The sequence below is a fragment of the Octopus sinensis genome, linkage group LG13 (assembly GCF_006345805.1).
Source record: "Octopus sinensis linkage group LG13, ASM634580v1, whole genome shotgun sequence".
In the NCBI taxonomy this organism is placed as follows: Eukaryota; Metazoa; Mollusca; class Cephalopoda; order Octopoda; family Octopodidae; genus Octopus; species Octopus sinensis.
This window is the reverse complement of record NC_043009.1, coordinates 33,791,583-33,808,411: the sequence shown is the minus strand read 5'-3', so window position 1 is coordinate 33,808,411 and position 16,829 is coordinate 33,791,583. Positions and strand designations below refer to the sequence as shown.

Genomic DNA, 16,829 nt, shown 5'->3' with positions numbered 1-16,829 from the left:
TGGCTGAGCACTCCACACACACATTTGCACCCTTAACGTAGTTCTCGAGGATATTCAGCTTGACACAGAGAGTGACAAGGCCGGCTCCTTGAAATACAGGTACAACAGAAACAGGAAGTAAGAGTGAGAGAAAGTTGTAGTGAAAGAGTACAGCAGGGATCACCACCATCCCCTGCCGGAGCCTCGTGGAGCCTTTAGGTGTTTTCGCTCAATAAACACTCACAACGCCCCGGTCTGGGAATCGAAACCGCGATCCTATGACCGCGAGTCCGCTGCCCTAACCACTGGGCCATTGCGCCTCCACTAAACCTCAACTATAAAACACTATTGAAGACTGTAATTGAAATATTTGACATAATGGAAATAATGTCCTGAACATCTGTAAGCCTGTGTATCAAAACTGAAATAAGAACATTCATGGAATATGGAATCACCACAGACCTAACAAATTACTATGATCATCATCATTTCACGTCCCTTTTTCCAAACTGGCATGGACTGCACAGTTCAACAGGAACCAATAAGCAAGAGAGCTTGCACCAAGTCCCAAAGACTGCTTTGGTATGGTCTCTATGGTTGGATGCCCCTTGTAATGCCCTTTGTAATGCCAACCACTTTACAGAGTATACTGGGTACTTGTTTCACTGGCACCAGCACTGGTGATGTCACCAAGTACTCACAAGACCCCGCTCCCCTCAACTGGGTGAAGTATATTACTAAAGTAAGATGGAGAGACCAGGATCAAGTGTCTTACTGAAGAAATGAATACATAGAGAAGCCAAGGTGCAAGATGAATATGAAAGAAAACAGGAAGAAAGTGGGTGGGTGGGTAAGTTAGTAAGAAATAATAATTTTGTACCGATTTCTTTGGGGGCTATTTTCGACCAATGGATTTTCTTCAGTCTCTTTGATGGTGTGAAACACATCCATAGTAAAAGTTTGTCACAATTAGTGTCAAATAGATTCTTTCAGTTCCAAATGGTATTTAATTACAGGAGCAGCATTTCCTTCTTGACTATCACTGCTTCCTTCACAAAGAGAATGAATGAAATTATCTTCCTTCAGAATGTCAAGATCTTTGTCATACACTTTCTTACACTTCTGACCGTCTGTCCAGACTGGTTTCTCTCCTGATTGAATTTTGGGAATAAGGTTTTCAATCAGCTGCCATTTCTCTGAACTAAAGAAAACAAAATAAAAAAAATAATATTAATAAATAAAGATATTTTAATGAACAAAAGATTTATCTATAAATAACTTCTAAAGAAAAACAGAAACTAAATTAAAGTATTTATTTAGAAAAATTTTTTGTGAGGAGGGAAGGCAATACCCATGACCTATTACACGGTTCCCAGGATTGGTTTTGGTGGGAGGGTGGGAAGGAGGTATCCTTAAACTGGAAACATGCCTCAAATGCTTGCAACAAAATAGGGTCCACTAAAGGAACCTCCAAGGTGCCTGGTGGTGATGGTGTTAACCTGACAATGGTTTGTCTACTACTGATGCAGGCCATGGTGGGATTTGAATTCAGAATACAAAGAGATGGAACAAATACCACAAAGCATCGAGTCCCATGTTCTTACAATTCTGCCAATCTATCATGATGGAGTGACACTTTCTTTTTAACCCTGCAAGGATGAAAGGTAAAGTTGACCTCAGCAGGATTTGAACTCAGAACAGAGACATAAAACATATCTTGAGGCATTCTATCGAATACTAATGATTCCAGTAGTTGTTGTTGATGGTGTCCTACCTTTCCTCTTCCTACTCCTCCTCATCACTGTTTTCATTTGTTTTTCCACACCACATGTCACAATCTATGCTAACATATGGTACATGTAGCAACAGAGCAGAGCAGGCAGGATGGTGTATCGCTTTTGCCCCATGTGTGAAAGTCAGCTGGGTTTGACAGCCTGAACAAGGAACCAGGTAAGATGTTAGTCTACCCGCAAGATGTTTGACCAAGTAATCTTACACTGCGATGCACTCTCCTTGCACCATGATGCATTTCTCTTCTGTTCACTCACCCTTCTTGAATAAGATAGCATCTTTCCCTACCCTGGTCCAACCTGGGTCTTTGGAAAGTATCTCAGCCCTTATCTGTTGAATGATTCTTTTTATCTTATCATGACTGTCATTTACACTGCTTTCTTTGCCCCACATTTTCTTCATTCTCATATAGCTGTTAGCTGATGACACCTATATATATATAGTACACACACACTGGGTATAATAAAATGAAACTTTTTAAATTGAAAGATTGAATGAAATGGAAACAACAAAAAGTAAATCTTGCTGAAAATATAAAATAATAGAAAAGATTTTTTTTAAATGAGCTAAGTTGAAAAAGTGGGAGCTTTCTACCCAAAAGTAGTCCTTTGTGGATATTTATCAAAATTGCCATTCTTTTACTGGTTACAGTCATAACAGTCACTAACATTACCAACTTTATCATATAAACAGATATTAGTTAATACTCAAGATATTTTGTCCAAGACAATACCAATTCTAACAGCCACCCAAGAGAATAAATAGCATTTAAGATGGAATTCTAAACCATCAACAGCTCATCTTATATAAATGGAGGGAAATGATTTACGGTTATCTCCCTTCAATGACACGAACTATATAAATGCAGAACAGTGGTAGTCTGGTTCTCTGCATTCTGAGTTCAAATTCTGTCATTGCTTACTTTGGTGGTTGACTTAATCTCCAGCCCAGTTTAACATTACCATTTCCCAACTCTTTGGTGCCTCCAGCAGAGTTCATTTCATCTCCTATTTAATACCTCTAGCAAGAATTCATTCTGTTGCAAGTATTCAGACCAGGTCTCCTTTCCTTTCACCAATCTCAGGGACCCAGAAGGAAGCAATGGGCTGGGCCCTTCATTCTAATTGAGCAATAAATAAAAGAATATTCAATGAGTTAACACAAGGGACAAAGTAAAAGATTTTCTTTACTTTTCTTCATTTCCACTGTTGTATTCAAGGGAGAGTAAATCTTGTAAAATGTGCAGAAACGAGACATATTTCGGTGTCCCCAGAGTCTGAAAAATGAAAACAGAGAAAGTATTTAATTTCTTCAGTATATCATTCAATAACGAAGCTAACAAACTAAATTCATTACTTCAGTAACATTAAAAGAGTTAATGAACACAGAGAGAGAGAGAGAGAGAGAGAGAGAGAGAGAGAGAGAGAGAGTGTGTGTGTGTGTGTGTGTGTGTGTGTGTGTGTGTGTGTGTGTGTGTGTGTGTGGTGTGTGTGTGTGTGCGCGCATGTGTGTGCGCGTTTCCATTTGTGCTTCTTTGAAAACCACTCAGATACAGAGAATGGTAACGTTATTTTTGCTTTTTCCTTTCAATGGGCAATCCTGTTGGTTTTGTGCCTTCAAGGGCATGGAAAAGGAATTCCCTTGCTTAAAAAACAAGAGTAAGTGACTGGAAGAGCATCCATCTGTAAAACAATTCCTTGATATATTCATCTAATCCATACTAGTATGAGAAAAACAAATGACACTAGAGAGTGCCTTTGGCACAATCACCAATATTAACAATGATAGTATTAAATCATAATTTCTAACAGGGACACAAGGCCACAAATTGTGGGGTAGTGGAGAGGAGTAGTTGATGAAAACAATCCTGGAAGTTGATCTCAGTAAGATTTGAACCAGAACATAAAACCGCCATTAACCACAGAATTTCATTAGTTCTTTTATGGTCTCAGTCAATCCATATATTTTGCCATTTTAAAGAAATTTACTCATGATATCATCTAGTCAAGTTGAAAGAAAAATATTTAATATAACAGATAATATATTCTGATATTGTTGAATCTGGAGATATCAGGCTTTATATATGAGGAATTCACACTACCTTTTCAATAATAGAATCCAATAATGCTGAAGGACTTTGGTAATCCATCTCAAATTTGGTCTGCATGTCTTCTTCATCTTTGTGCTTTTGAGAATAAAATGCCTGCAAGGAGAATAAAGGCAAAACCTCAACATCATCACTATAATCACTCTTAGCACATTTTAAATCTGATTTCTGCTAAATGGAATTGGTTAAAAGAAGTGGGGTACATTACAGCCTTCCTTTCTCCTGGCTGGACACTTTTACTCTTCACAAACATTTCTGACAGAAAGAGTTAAGAATATTTTTTTACAGCACTAAAATAACTTTCCACACTTTATTTAATTTAGCCATTTGTACATTGAAACAAAAATATTTTTTTAAAATAAACTGTTAAAACTTGAAATTTCTATTATAACATATTTTGCATACAGTTTAAAACAATTTTCACAAGTTTCTGGTTGTGTTGATTAAGCTTTCAGCAGCAGAACATAAAGTAACTAAGTTTCAGAAATTTAGTCATTTGTTGAAATTCTTATTTCCCATAAGAGTAAGTTTAATTAATCTACATTCTTTGAAGTGGATGGACAAAGGTGAAATAATTTAATTAATTAAGATAGTTCTGTTCGTAACTAAAGAAACTAGTGAGATATCAAAAATTAAAGTTGGGAAAATATTAACACTAATAACACAGTAATGGCAAAATTTGAAGCCTCAGTCAAACCCCAAACCAATATTTAAAAAAAAAAAAAAAGATTATGATCATCTTTTTCAAACACTTTCCCGTTTGTAAAATGAGTCAAAGAGAAAACAGAAATAATCAATATGGTATGGAAACCTTTATAAATGATAAATTGGTATCAGGAGATAATTCTGTGGTGTGATAAAAAGACACAAGAACAGAGATTTCATTTCATCATCATAGAACCATTCAACCGATGCTGGCATAGGTTGGATGGTTCTACAAGAACAGATGAGCCAGAGGGCTATGCTAAGTTCTGTATCTGCTTTGACATGGTTTCTAAAGGGAAATTCTTAAGTTCCAAAATAACACGGATGGTGTTTATTTGAGTGGTTGTTTTTATACCTGGGTCTTATTCTTTCTTGCAGTAAATACTCAAGTATGGTAGGTAAAACTGGAGCAGGTAAGAGTTACCTATCTTCAAGACTATTTGATCAGTATTACACTATTTTCGTCTGTGTTCAAATTCCACCCAGGTGAACTTAACTAATGATAATAATTTCTAACAAAGGCACAAGGCCACAAATTTTATCAGTCCTGAAAGGATGAAAGGCAAGCTTAACCTTGGCAAGATATGAACTCAGAATGTAAAGAACTCCAGCAAAATGCTACAAATTTGATGCTGTAACAATCCTGCCAATCCACTGCACTTAATAACAACAGGTTATTGCTCACCTTTATTAATTTATGGTTCTATACTGGAGATATTAAAGGACCACGAATGACCATGAGATTGCTCCTAGAAAGTTACCCTTCAAAGCACAAGTCCAGGCAAGGTTGTTTATGGAAGACCAGCAGTCATCCATGCATAACAGCTCCCCTCTCCATGCCACCGATGTTATTCAAGGGAAAGGCAAAGGCCAATACAATTTGGCACCAGCAATGTTGCAACTCATTTCTACAGCTGAGTGAACTGGAGCAACATAAAAATAAAATGTCTCGCCCAAGAACAAACACAGCTCAGTCTAGGAATTGAACCCACTACCTCATGATGGTGACCCCCAGCACTCTAACCACTGAACCATGTGCCTTCACACTGAAGATATTGCTAGGCAAATGTCACAGACTGACAGAGGAAAAAGAGGAAACCATTCTAATTAACACCTGTACACACCTGGTACCTATTTTAACCCTATTTCCTCATATAAGAGAATTTAAAAAATGATAAACTGACAAGGGAGCCTCAACGAAGTCATTCAACCTTCTAGAAATAACAGCCAACTCTCAAATTACCCACTCATATTAAGAAATTAAAAGACATATTGGAAAATGTAATCCCTGGTAGCATAGTCACAGCCTGAACACTTTTGATTATAGATCCGCTGGATCAGGAATGACCTGGAGTTAAACAACTACAACGTGTATACACACACACACACCAGATGCAACAATTTACACAAGAATACAAAAATGGCTTCAAATATTATATAGTAATGGTCTTGAAAATGTAAAAAATGAGAAATATTTTACCTCTATTTGAATTTGAAAGTCTTTATCAAATTCTTCAGCATGTAGAACACAGAGACAATCCAAAAGTCCAAGACCTAAATAAAAATGGAATTACATCATAGTGCTTAAATCAGTATACACACCTGAAACATGATTCCATTAAATTAGCTATGGATATAATATTTATAATGTATATACAAATGTAGACTGGTGCCAGCTGTGTAATAATACTTGGTCTCAGAGAAATTTGTTTTAAGAGAGATTTTGTGCGTTAAAAAAAAAAAAAAAAACCAAAGTTCACTCAGAATGTCATCTTCAGCAAATTCTAAGACACCACTGTTTCAGTTTGCTTTAGTTTCCACAGTGGTGAATACTTCCAAACATTCTGAGCTCAGCTGAAATCTTCACATTCCAATGTAGAAATCAGCAATCAGGACAATCCCTGATTTGTGTGGAAGTTGGCCAAAATCAAACCAATATGTGCATGTGAAATGTTAGGGTTATTCCACCCTTCATAGTGTCCACCTGTTTGTCATCATTATTTTATTTGGATCTGTTGCACAATCAACTTTAGGGGTCTTTATTCTGTTGTCACATATTCAAACATCTGCAACAATTTCCCTTCTCAACACTACACTCAAACTGCTGTTATACAACCTCTAGATGAAGTCTGTTCATTAGAAGTAAGGAACACCCCCACCCTTGACCAGCAGTAAAATTTAGACTCCAAATTTAAAAACCACCTGATGACAAAGTCTTTCAAAATAAAATAAAAATTCAAGCCTCAAAGCCCAAACAATAATTTATATCAAAGACATGTTAACAGAAAGAAACAAATGGAAGGTGCTGGATAAAGAATGAAGTTCTTGAATGATGAAAATATTTAATTGAACTTACTAATAAACTCATTACGGATCTTGTTTCTTCCTTGCAAACTTAAATTACCATTAATTATACAATTAATGGCAGTCAGGATTGTACATTTGTAAGCAACTGTCTCGGTTTGAGTTATTTCTGTGACTAAAATACTAAAACGGTGAGCTTGATCAGTCTCTTTCTGAAATATATAACAAAATACATGTTAATTTATGACACAATATATTTTAATTCATAAGCTACATGTTAGTTCATGATGAAAGATGTGCTAATTTAGTTCTTCTTTAAGTAGTAAACCTAACATTTATCCTCATCTTAATCATCAGCTTCACTGTCATTCCATTTAAGTTATCTGAGTTTTTATATTTAATATATTTTCATGTAAGCCTAATGTCTAAAATTTATTCTCATCTAAATCTTTAGTCTTAATATTCATAGTCATCTAAATCCTTAATCGAACACCTCATTTCTGAGCGTAACCTTCATTCTGATTGAGGTCCGTTCTTCAATGAAGCAGAAACAGAGAAAACCTTACTTTGTAGTAATTCAAAGCTTCTAGAACACCATAATAACTCTGTGGACTGAACATACAGAGAACAGATAAGATTTCAAACAATTCTTTCTTCGTCATGCTGTGGTTTGTGTTTAAAGCTGCAACAAAAAGAAAACAAGATATTTTAATCATTATATTTTCATAAAACATGATAAACTTTGAAATAAGAAAAACTGCACATTATTTGCATTAGACATATTTGTCCTCGTCTTGTTTGTTGTTTCAGTAAATGTCCATCAAATGTAAATAATTCCTCATCTCTTAAATATAAAATTGTAAGAAAAACTGCTTTTCAAATCTATAAACTATTTAAAAAAAAGACTTGCTTTGACAATTTATGTAAGTCTCCTTAATTATTGAACAATCTTAATTGTGTGGTTGGTGTTAGGAAGAGCATCCAACAGTAGAAATCATGCTAAACCAGACTGGAACCTGGTACAGCTCTCCAGTTTACCAGTTTTCAGTCAAACCATCCAACCCATGCCAGCAAGGAAAGCAGATGCTAGTGTGAAACCACTAAAACATCTTGGAAACTGATGAGAAAATCAGCTGTGAATGTTCCTTGTATCATGATTTTGTCTTCCTTTTCTGTCCGTTATGTTTCTGCCTGGTTTTCATCTATTTTTCCTTTCTTTGTCTAACATTTAAAATATATATCATCATCACCATTTAACGTCCATGCTGATTACATTGACAAAATGTAAGTTATTTGTTAATTATTAACTGGAAGAGGTTTTTGTAGAGTTAAAGGACCTACTGAATTAAGGACTGAATCATTATCTATAAATATACAGTGAGAGAGAATCAGATAGACATAAACAAACTGGGTGTATCATAATAATGGGACACATTTTGGGTGCAAATAACTAGGATTGCAACAATGGTGGGAGTGAATAGCCACAATCTTTAAATTACAAATTAAAAGTGCCCCATCACTATAAGATTGTATGTGTATGTGTAAGTGTGCATGTGTAAATATAAAGGCAAATATACACATGATTGCTTTGTATGGGTGTATTTGAGATTCAGTCTTAATTGTTTTTGGAATTAAATCTCCCCTTTCGTCAGTAGATTTCCCTCTGTAAGGATTTGAAATACATCTTTGGTTACCACCAACTTACATTTTTATGCCAAGCCCTGTACTACAGATGTATTGGCTGATCATTTTAATTGTAATCATTGCTCCTCCCTCCTTCTTTAACAAGGAAAAATGATAAAACAAAAATAAGAAGAAAAAAAAGATATTCCAATAAAGACAAACCTGAGGTAAGTTTTTTCAGGCCATTTGGAAGTTCCAATATATGCATCATGCCAACATCGGTGCTCAATACTGTAGTAATACAGTTAAGGCAATCAAACTGTAATATGGCATCAGAAAAGTTAGAAGGGCCCTGAATGGTCATCGCACAGAGACTATCCAGAAGACAGGTGAGGCCACCATTTTCTAAGAAATCCGACAGCCAAGAACTGGTAGCATTTTCAATGTTTGATTTGAGGGTGTAGAGGGAATTCATGGAAGGAGTACAAGCTAGGGCAATGCATTCTTCAACTGTTTTTTGAACATTAACAACAAACACATCATAAATTGATTCATCCATGATTGGTAAATTGTTTATCAGGAATGGTCCAGACTAGAGTAATATGGAGGTGATCACTGAAAGAAAGAGAAATAAGATTTGTTAAATCTGCAGAGACAATGGTAATTGTTAGACATTGTAAGAATGGTGAAGAGGTGAAAGAATTTTAGCACAAATTTCAACATACAAAACTGGAACCCACAGTGGTGAATGCTGCTCCCACATCTGTAAGGAAATACCACAAAAATTGATTAGTATGATATCATTCTGGCTTATAGATGTGCTGTGTCCTCTCCCTCTGCCATTCCTAGCACTACTATAATGGCCTCTGCTCCTCAAAGCTGGCTGTCCCTCTGCTACCTCCATTTGGGCACTCCTTTCTCGTCTCTCCTCCTTTCATCACGCATACTTTGTCAATCCCCCCCACCCCACCTGGCTGCACTCTCCTCATTCTTTTCACCTCAATATTGCCATCTAGAATTGTCACAATACAGCTATCTGTTTCAGTCATTAGACTGTGGCCATGCTGGGGTACAACCATGAAGAATCTTTTACTTGATCCAATCAGCCCCAGTACTTTTATTTTAAAACATAGTACCTATTCCATCAGTCTCTTTTGCAAAACCACTAAGTCATGGGGTTGTAAACACACCAACACAAGTTGTCAAGTGACAGACAAACACAGACACAAAAACATACACAGAGATCTATATACGACAGGCTTCTTTCAGTTTCCATCTACCAAATCCATTCACAAGGCTTTAACTGGCCAGAAGACACATGGTCAAGGTGTCACGCAGTGGGACTGAACCTGGAACCATATGATTGGGAAGCAAACTTCTTACCACATAGCCACACTTATGTTTTCCCTGCAGTTATCAACTTGCAGTAGTTTAAGTGGAACATTAATGGTCTCTTGGGTATCAGAGGATCCTCAGAGTGCAAGAGTGTTAGTCTGAGGGAAATGTGGTGGCATAGTGAGTGTTGCTGATATCAGGGTAGGGGAGAACAGCATTGTGTAAGCAACATATATGGAGTGGCAGTGGGATGATAACATTAATGCAGCTGTTGTTCATGGATATACATGCAATGCTACATACATACTTTTGTAAATACATAGATCCATGCATACACACTAACTTTTAAAATGACAAGGAAGGGAAAGAGAGGTATGAGGAATATGTAGCTTTGAGAGAGGGGGTAAGTGGCTCTTCTGCTGTCCATCACAAAGAAACATAGACAAACACACACACACACATATATATCTATGTCTACTATACACCATTTTAAACTTGTGATTCCCTGTGTGTTCATTTGTAAATGTGTGTGTGTATGTCATGCCCTATAATTGTCTGTCTCCCTACTTTTGTAGGGTCTTCTCTGTTGCTGTCACATATTGTGAAATTTTAAAATTATATCAAAATTTTCAAATTTGGTATATTGAAATAATTCTCCACATTAAATCCGATTTTGTTATTTATTTGTTCCAGAAAAATTTCAGAAAAGTTTAATCAATTTTACCTAATTTGAAAACAGGATTTGGAAGCTTGCATTTTCTGCATGATAGCTATCACAAAATGAAAGCAAAATCATTACAAGGAGGAATTTTTTAATTAAACAAATGAAAGCAAAGCATTATGACAAACCAAAGATGTAAAAACTTCTGAAGTTTTAATGAATAAAGTCATACGAAAAAGTCAAGCTGACATGTAAATAATTCAAAAATCCTCAACAAAGTTTTTTCACGAAAAATTGCACAAATCTGTCCTGACCAAGAGGCCTATCTGTCAGGGAAAGCATGGTCTGATATGGAATAAACAAAAATCTATATAAGGCATTCTGTTGCAAAAATTGCCTGGCAACGACGGGTCATTCAACTAGTCTAGAATAAAGGGATCTGCTCAGAAACATAAGGAAATATCAGCAGATGGTCTAACATCATATTTACTTGGTCATTATTTTATATACTCTAACATTCTATGAATGCATGCAAGCACACATGTATGTTCCTCTAAATGGAATTCTTCGTCCATGTTTGTCCCTTTATTATCAGAAATCCAATATGGCTTTGATTAGGAAAAAACGGATGCTAAGGCATCAGTTTTTACTGGGCTGTAATTACATGGAAAATGTATTGAAGTGAGTCGATCAATAGGTTTTTATGAAAGTTTTTGACACAGTTTGCAGGAAGGTAGTAAGGATAGTACGAGGAAAGGTCAACAAAGTCAACCTTTTTCATACAGTTCCATGATGGTACAAAAGCAAGAGCAAATTTCAGAGGTAAACTATCGTTTCCAATGGTTGTTGATTACAGAGTGGAGCAAGGTGATGTTCCTGTCCCAACTTTGTTTTCAATCAAATTGTTACAACTTTGATAATTGCTTTCCTGGAATTATTGTATCATTGAGCAAGGAACTTTATTTCATCTTTTATCTTCTACCTGTTTCAGTCACTAGACTGTGGCCATGCTGGGGCATCACCTTAAATTTTTAAGCAAATGGATCGACCCCACTCCTCATTGTTTAAGCCTGGTACTTATTTTATTTGTCTCTTTTGCTGAACCGCTAAGCTACAAGGATGTAAACACACCAACACCAGTTCTCAAGTGGTAAGGGGAGGGGGGACAAACACACAGATGTATATATGCATAAATATATACAATAGGCTTCTTTCAGTTTCCATCTACCAAATCTACTCAGAAGGTTTTGGTCAGATTGGCTATAGCAGAAGACACTCGTCCAAAGTGCCACGCAGTGGGACTGAACCCAGAACCATGTGGCTGGAAAGCAAGCTCCTTACCACACAGATACACCTGCACCTATGGGGTTGAACCCAGAACCATGTGGTTGGGGAGAAAGCTTCTTACCACACAGGCACACCTGTGCCTATGGGACTGAACCCAGAACCATGTGGTTGGAAAGCAAGCCTCTTACCACACAGGCACACCTGCGCCTATGGGACTGAACCTGGAATCATGTGGTTGGGGAGAAAACTTCTTACCACATAGCCATGGGAGTTTGGCTACAAATAGCTTTGCACTATAAAATACTTCATCAGATCATGTGCTTCTTATTCAAAGAATTTAACTCCAGTTTAGTTTGAAAATTGCAGGCGAAAAAAATAACCCCATATCCTGTTCTCATATGGCTTTAGTACAAAACTCATAACTATTGTGCAATATCAAAACAAGTAGGCACAAACACACAAAGACCTGCTCACATTATATATATTATATATATATATTATATATATATATATACATATATATATATATATATATATATATATATATACATATACATTTATATATTCTTTTGTTTCAGTCATTTGACTGGCCATGCTGGAGCACCATCTTTAGTCGAGCAAATCGACCCCAGGACTTATTCTTTGTAAGCCTAGTACTTATTCTATCAGTCTCTTTTGCTAAACTGCTAAGTTATGGGGACATAAACACACCAACATTGGTTGTCAAGCAATGTTGGGGGGATAAACACAGGCACAAACATATAAACACACACACACACATAAGATATATATATATATATATATACATACGACAGGCTCTTTCAGTTTCCGTCATCCAAATCCACCTGCAAGGCTTTCGTCAACCCGAGGCTATAGTAGAAGACACTTGCCCAAGTGCCACGCAGTGGGAATGAACCCAGAACCATGTGGTTAGTAAGCAAGCTACTTACCACACAGCCACTCCTGCGCCTATATATAGTAAATGTTTCCCTCTGGAGCCATGCCAGGCTCTTGACGGCCAGTTTCCTGGTTTCAGTGGTGTGTATATTCCCCACCCGGACGGGATGCTGACCCATCGCAGAATTACTCATTATTGCCAACTGAGTGAAATGAAGTGTTTTGCTGAAGAACACAATGCACTGCCCAGTCCAGGAATTAAAACCACAAACTTATGCTCAGGAGTCCAACATCTTAACCACTAGGCCACACGCCTCCACTACATATATATATATACATATACACACATATACAATGGATTTCTTTCAGTTATCCAAATCTATTGACACATCTTTAGCCCAGGGCCAAAGGAAGACACTTGCTCAAGGTTCAGTCCCCTAAAACCATCTAACCACACAGCCATGGTTGCACCTATGTAACATAGGCTGAGATTATCCAAGCAATTAGTTGGCAAAAACTCCCTCTAGAAGTATTTGAAATCTAAAATAATCAAGAAAAGGCGGTAACACTAATAAAATTTAATTGAAATGTTCAGACAATATAAACAGAGATTGTTCTGTTTCGTTTTGTTTTTATTATCCAGATTATAGAGAGAGAGTGCAAATGAGAGGATTCAACGGTTGCAAACGGTTAAAGAGAAAAACAAAAGATATTTTTGAATCCATAAATCAGAAATGTTTACTCCAATCTACAAATATGACATTAAAAAACTGATAACGTAATTGCTGTCAGCAGCAATAACAGTAGGCAGTTATTTCTGTAAGATGATATGATAAGGATTATACAAAGACACCTAGTTTCTCTTAACCATCATCATCACTGCTCCAATGTCATCAGCACCACCACCACCACTGCTGCTGCTGCTACCAGCAGCAGTAGCTAAACAACTGCCAAATGTGGGTTCACAGCTGTTCATTGGTTGGCTAATGGCTGCTTTGAAATTTCAAACATTTTTTTTTTTTGAACTGTTAGAATACAAGGCAGCAGCAACAGGAGGAGGAGGACTGAGCCCAAGGGCCACATGGAGTTTGATGTAGAAACATTGGGCGGGGTTAATGCAGTTGATTTTTGCCTGGCCCGTTTGGATAAATTCTTACAGTTTTGAGTTTCTTATTCAGAGTCCTTTGAGAAAATCAGAATTATTGAGTTTGTTAAAATTATTAATTATGAAGAATAATTAAGTTAATGTGGGTATTGAGTACTTCCTTAATGTATCAAGCTACAACATGCTTAGACATTATACACATACACACAACTGTGTGTGGGTTGGTTTGAATGGATGGATGGATGGATAGATAGATAGATGGATAGATGGATGGATGGATAGATAGATGGATAGATAGATGGATGGATGGATGAAAAGATGGATGGATGGATGGATGGATGGATGGATGTACAGGGTGACAATGCTAAGCAGTGACCAGTTCATAAATGCTTGAGATACATTCAAACCCATAAGATAACCATTCACTGTAATTTGTCATGGAGAAAACTTCTTGCTGTAGACAAATAAGTGTAAATACACCAAATCGGTTCACCTCAGGCCCTAACCAGACTGTAGGATGCATGCATTTCAGAGTGGTTATCTTGTCTTTAGCTGCAGAGACCAGAAAGGCAGATGCTGCAAACTGACAAAAGAAACAGGTCCCTTTTATGATATTCCTGTCATCGTTCAACAACTGGTTGCACTTTTCAGCAGCTTGCCATAAATATATATATATATATATATATATATATACACACACACATACAATTAAGATTAATGCTGGTTTAACAACAACAGCACATTTACTAGGGAAGTGACACTATTCAGAGAAGTGTAAAATTTATTGCAAAGTGCCAAGAATTTATCATGGATGTTCTTTACAATTCCAGTGAAGAAGAGAAATTGAAAATTTAGCTATGTATAAACACACACACACACATGCACACAGATACCTTTAGGTTTTATTTATTTCATTTATTGGAGTGCAGCCATGCTGAACCACCACCACCACCTGAAAACTGACTTTTTTTGAAGTCTGGTACTTATTGTACTGGTCCTTTTTGCTGAACCACTAAGTTATAAGGACATAAACAAACCAGCACTGGTTAACAAGCTGTATGCGTGTGTGGTGAACAAACACAGATCTACGATAGGCTTCCATACAGTTTCCATCAGCCCAATTCACTCACAAAGCTTTGGCCGGCCCTGGGCTATTGTGTAAGACACTTGCCTAAAGTTCCATACAGAGGGACTGAACATGAAACCACACGCTTGTAAGGCAAGCTCCCTAACCACAAGGCCATGCTTGCACCTACATCTCAAGCAAACTTATTATTGCATCAGAAGAGTAACCCAAAGTGCAACACATTAAGTCTCCCCATTTGTCCATTTCAGGGGAAACCCCTCCAATTCTGCCCTCAACATAAACAACATCTACTTCAGTCCAGTCTAGAGGATCACACACACACACTGCTATGCAAACTATTAGTCTTACTTGTTTCAGTCGACTGTGGCCATGCTGGAGCACCACCGTGAAGCATTTTAGTCAAGTGAATCAATGCCAGTACTTATTCTGTTTTATAAGCCTGGCTCTTACTCTATCAGTCTCTTTTGCCAAACCGCTGAGTTATGGGGATGTAAATACACCAACACTGGCTGTCAAGCAGTGGGAGGGGACAAACACAAAGACATGCTCACACACACACAAATATACGATGAGTTTCTTTTGGTTTGCATCTAAGAAATCCACTCACAAGATTTTGGTTGGCCCAGTGCTATTCCAGACCGAACCATCTGAACGTGGCCATTGCCAGCGCCGCCCTGACTGGCCCCCGTGCCAGTGGAACGTAAAAAGCACCATCCGATCGTGGCCGTTGCCAGCCTCGCCTGGCACCTGTGCCGATGGCATGTAAAAAGTACCATCCATTCGTGGCCGTTTGCCAGCCCCATCCGGCACCTGTGCCAGTGGCAGATAAAAAGCACCTACTACACTCATGGAGTAGTTGGCATTAGGAAGGGCATCCAGCCGTAGAAACACTGCCAGATCGGACTGGAGTCTGGTGCAGCCTTCTGGCTTCCCAGACCCCAGTTGAACCGTCCAACCCATGCCAGCATGGAAAGCGGACGCTAAACGACTTGTTGCCCAAGGTGCCATTCAATGAGACTGAACTCCAAATCATGTGGATGGAAAGCAAATCTTTTACCACAGCCACACCTGAGCCTATGGCTGAAATGTAACATGACATTCCAGACATGTTACTTCTGACATGCCATCCTTCATGTTCTCCCATATCATTGAAAGTTCTAATGGTACTGTTAAGTAAACCAGCCCATTCATCACAGTCTTAATTCCTTATTAGAGACAGCAAACAAGCCAGTATGGAAGAAGTTTCATTTTGTATTTACTGAATGGTGTGGACATATGGTCTGTGTTTAGCTGGTTCAGCTAAAAGACCAGCTGATGAATGTTAGCGTTCACATTCCTCTATCAAATGTAAAGATTATTTATTCGCATTGTTTCGAATGAATCATGCATTTTCTCAAAGCTTTGAGATGTTGATGATATGATTGTTTATTTTTAGAATGACATTGTAGGGTAGGTGTGAAAGACAGGATCTGGTTGGTTTAAACATAAAGCAGAACATTTGGGCCAGTTACAACCAAGCTAAAGCATTAATAAAACTTGTAAACCAAAATATAAGGTTATGTGCCATGACTTGTGGTGTTCCAGATGTGATCATTCTTTGAAAAACCACATTTCTTAAGTCTATCAAGATTCTCATAAGCTACCTTTCCTAATACAAACCATCACCAGTTTCCTCTTATTCTATTTCTCTCCTTTGGTTAGTATTTAATCTGAATTCTACTGTTTAGATGTGTGGAATGTAATAATCTAAAGTACTTATGTGTACAATGTAATAAATTAGATCTTTTATTCTTTTACTTGTTTCAGTCATTTGACTGTGGCCATGCTGGGGCACCGCCTTGAAAGGTTTTAGTCAAACACATTGACTGTAGGACTGATATATATATATACACACACACACACACACACACACACACCCAAACAGGTTTCTTTCAGTTTCCATCTAAAT

General features: G+C 37.4%; 1 protein-coding gene across 1 annotated transcript in view; it reads right to left on the bottom strand.

Annotated features, from left to right (window-relative positions):
- The window catches only part of LOC115218267 (inverted formin-2-like), a 34,639-nt gene that overhangs the window by 13,947 nt on the left and 3,863 nt on the right, over nucleotides 1-16,829 (bottom strand). The window contains exons 2-9 of the mRNA XM_036508084.1: nucleotides 8,732-9,124; nucleotides 7,453-7,568; nucleotides 6,939-7,098; nucleotides 6,063-6,136; nucleotides 3,872-3,973; nucleotides 2,961-3,046; nucleotides 958-1,180; nucleotides 860-905 (exon numbers count right to left, since the gene is read on the bottom strand). Coding sequence (XP_036363977.1) covers nucleotides 860-905; nucleotides 958-1,180; nucleotides 2,961-3,046; nucleotides 3,872-3,973; nucleotides 6,063-6,136; nucleotides 6,939-7,098; nucleotides 7,453-7,568; nucleotides 8,732-9,068 — 1,144 coding nt within the window. The 5' untranslated portion in view covers nucleotides 9,069-9,124. The remainder of the gene's footprint in view (nucleotides 1-859; nucleotides 906-957; nucleotides 1,181-2,960; nucleotides 3,047-3,871; nucleotides 3,974-6,062; nucleotides 6,137-6,938; nucleotides 7,099-7,452; nucleotides 7,569-8,731; nucleotides 9,125-16,829) is intronic.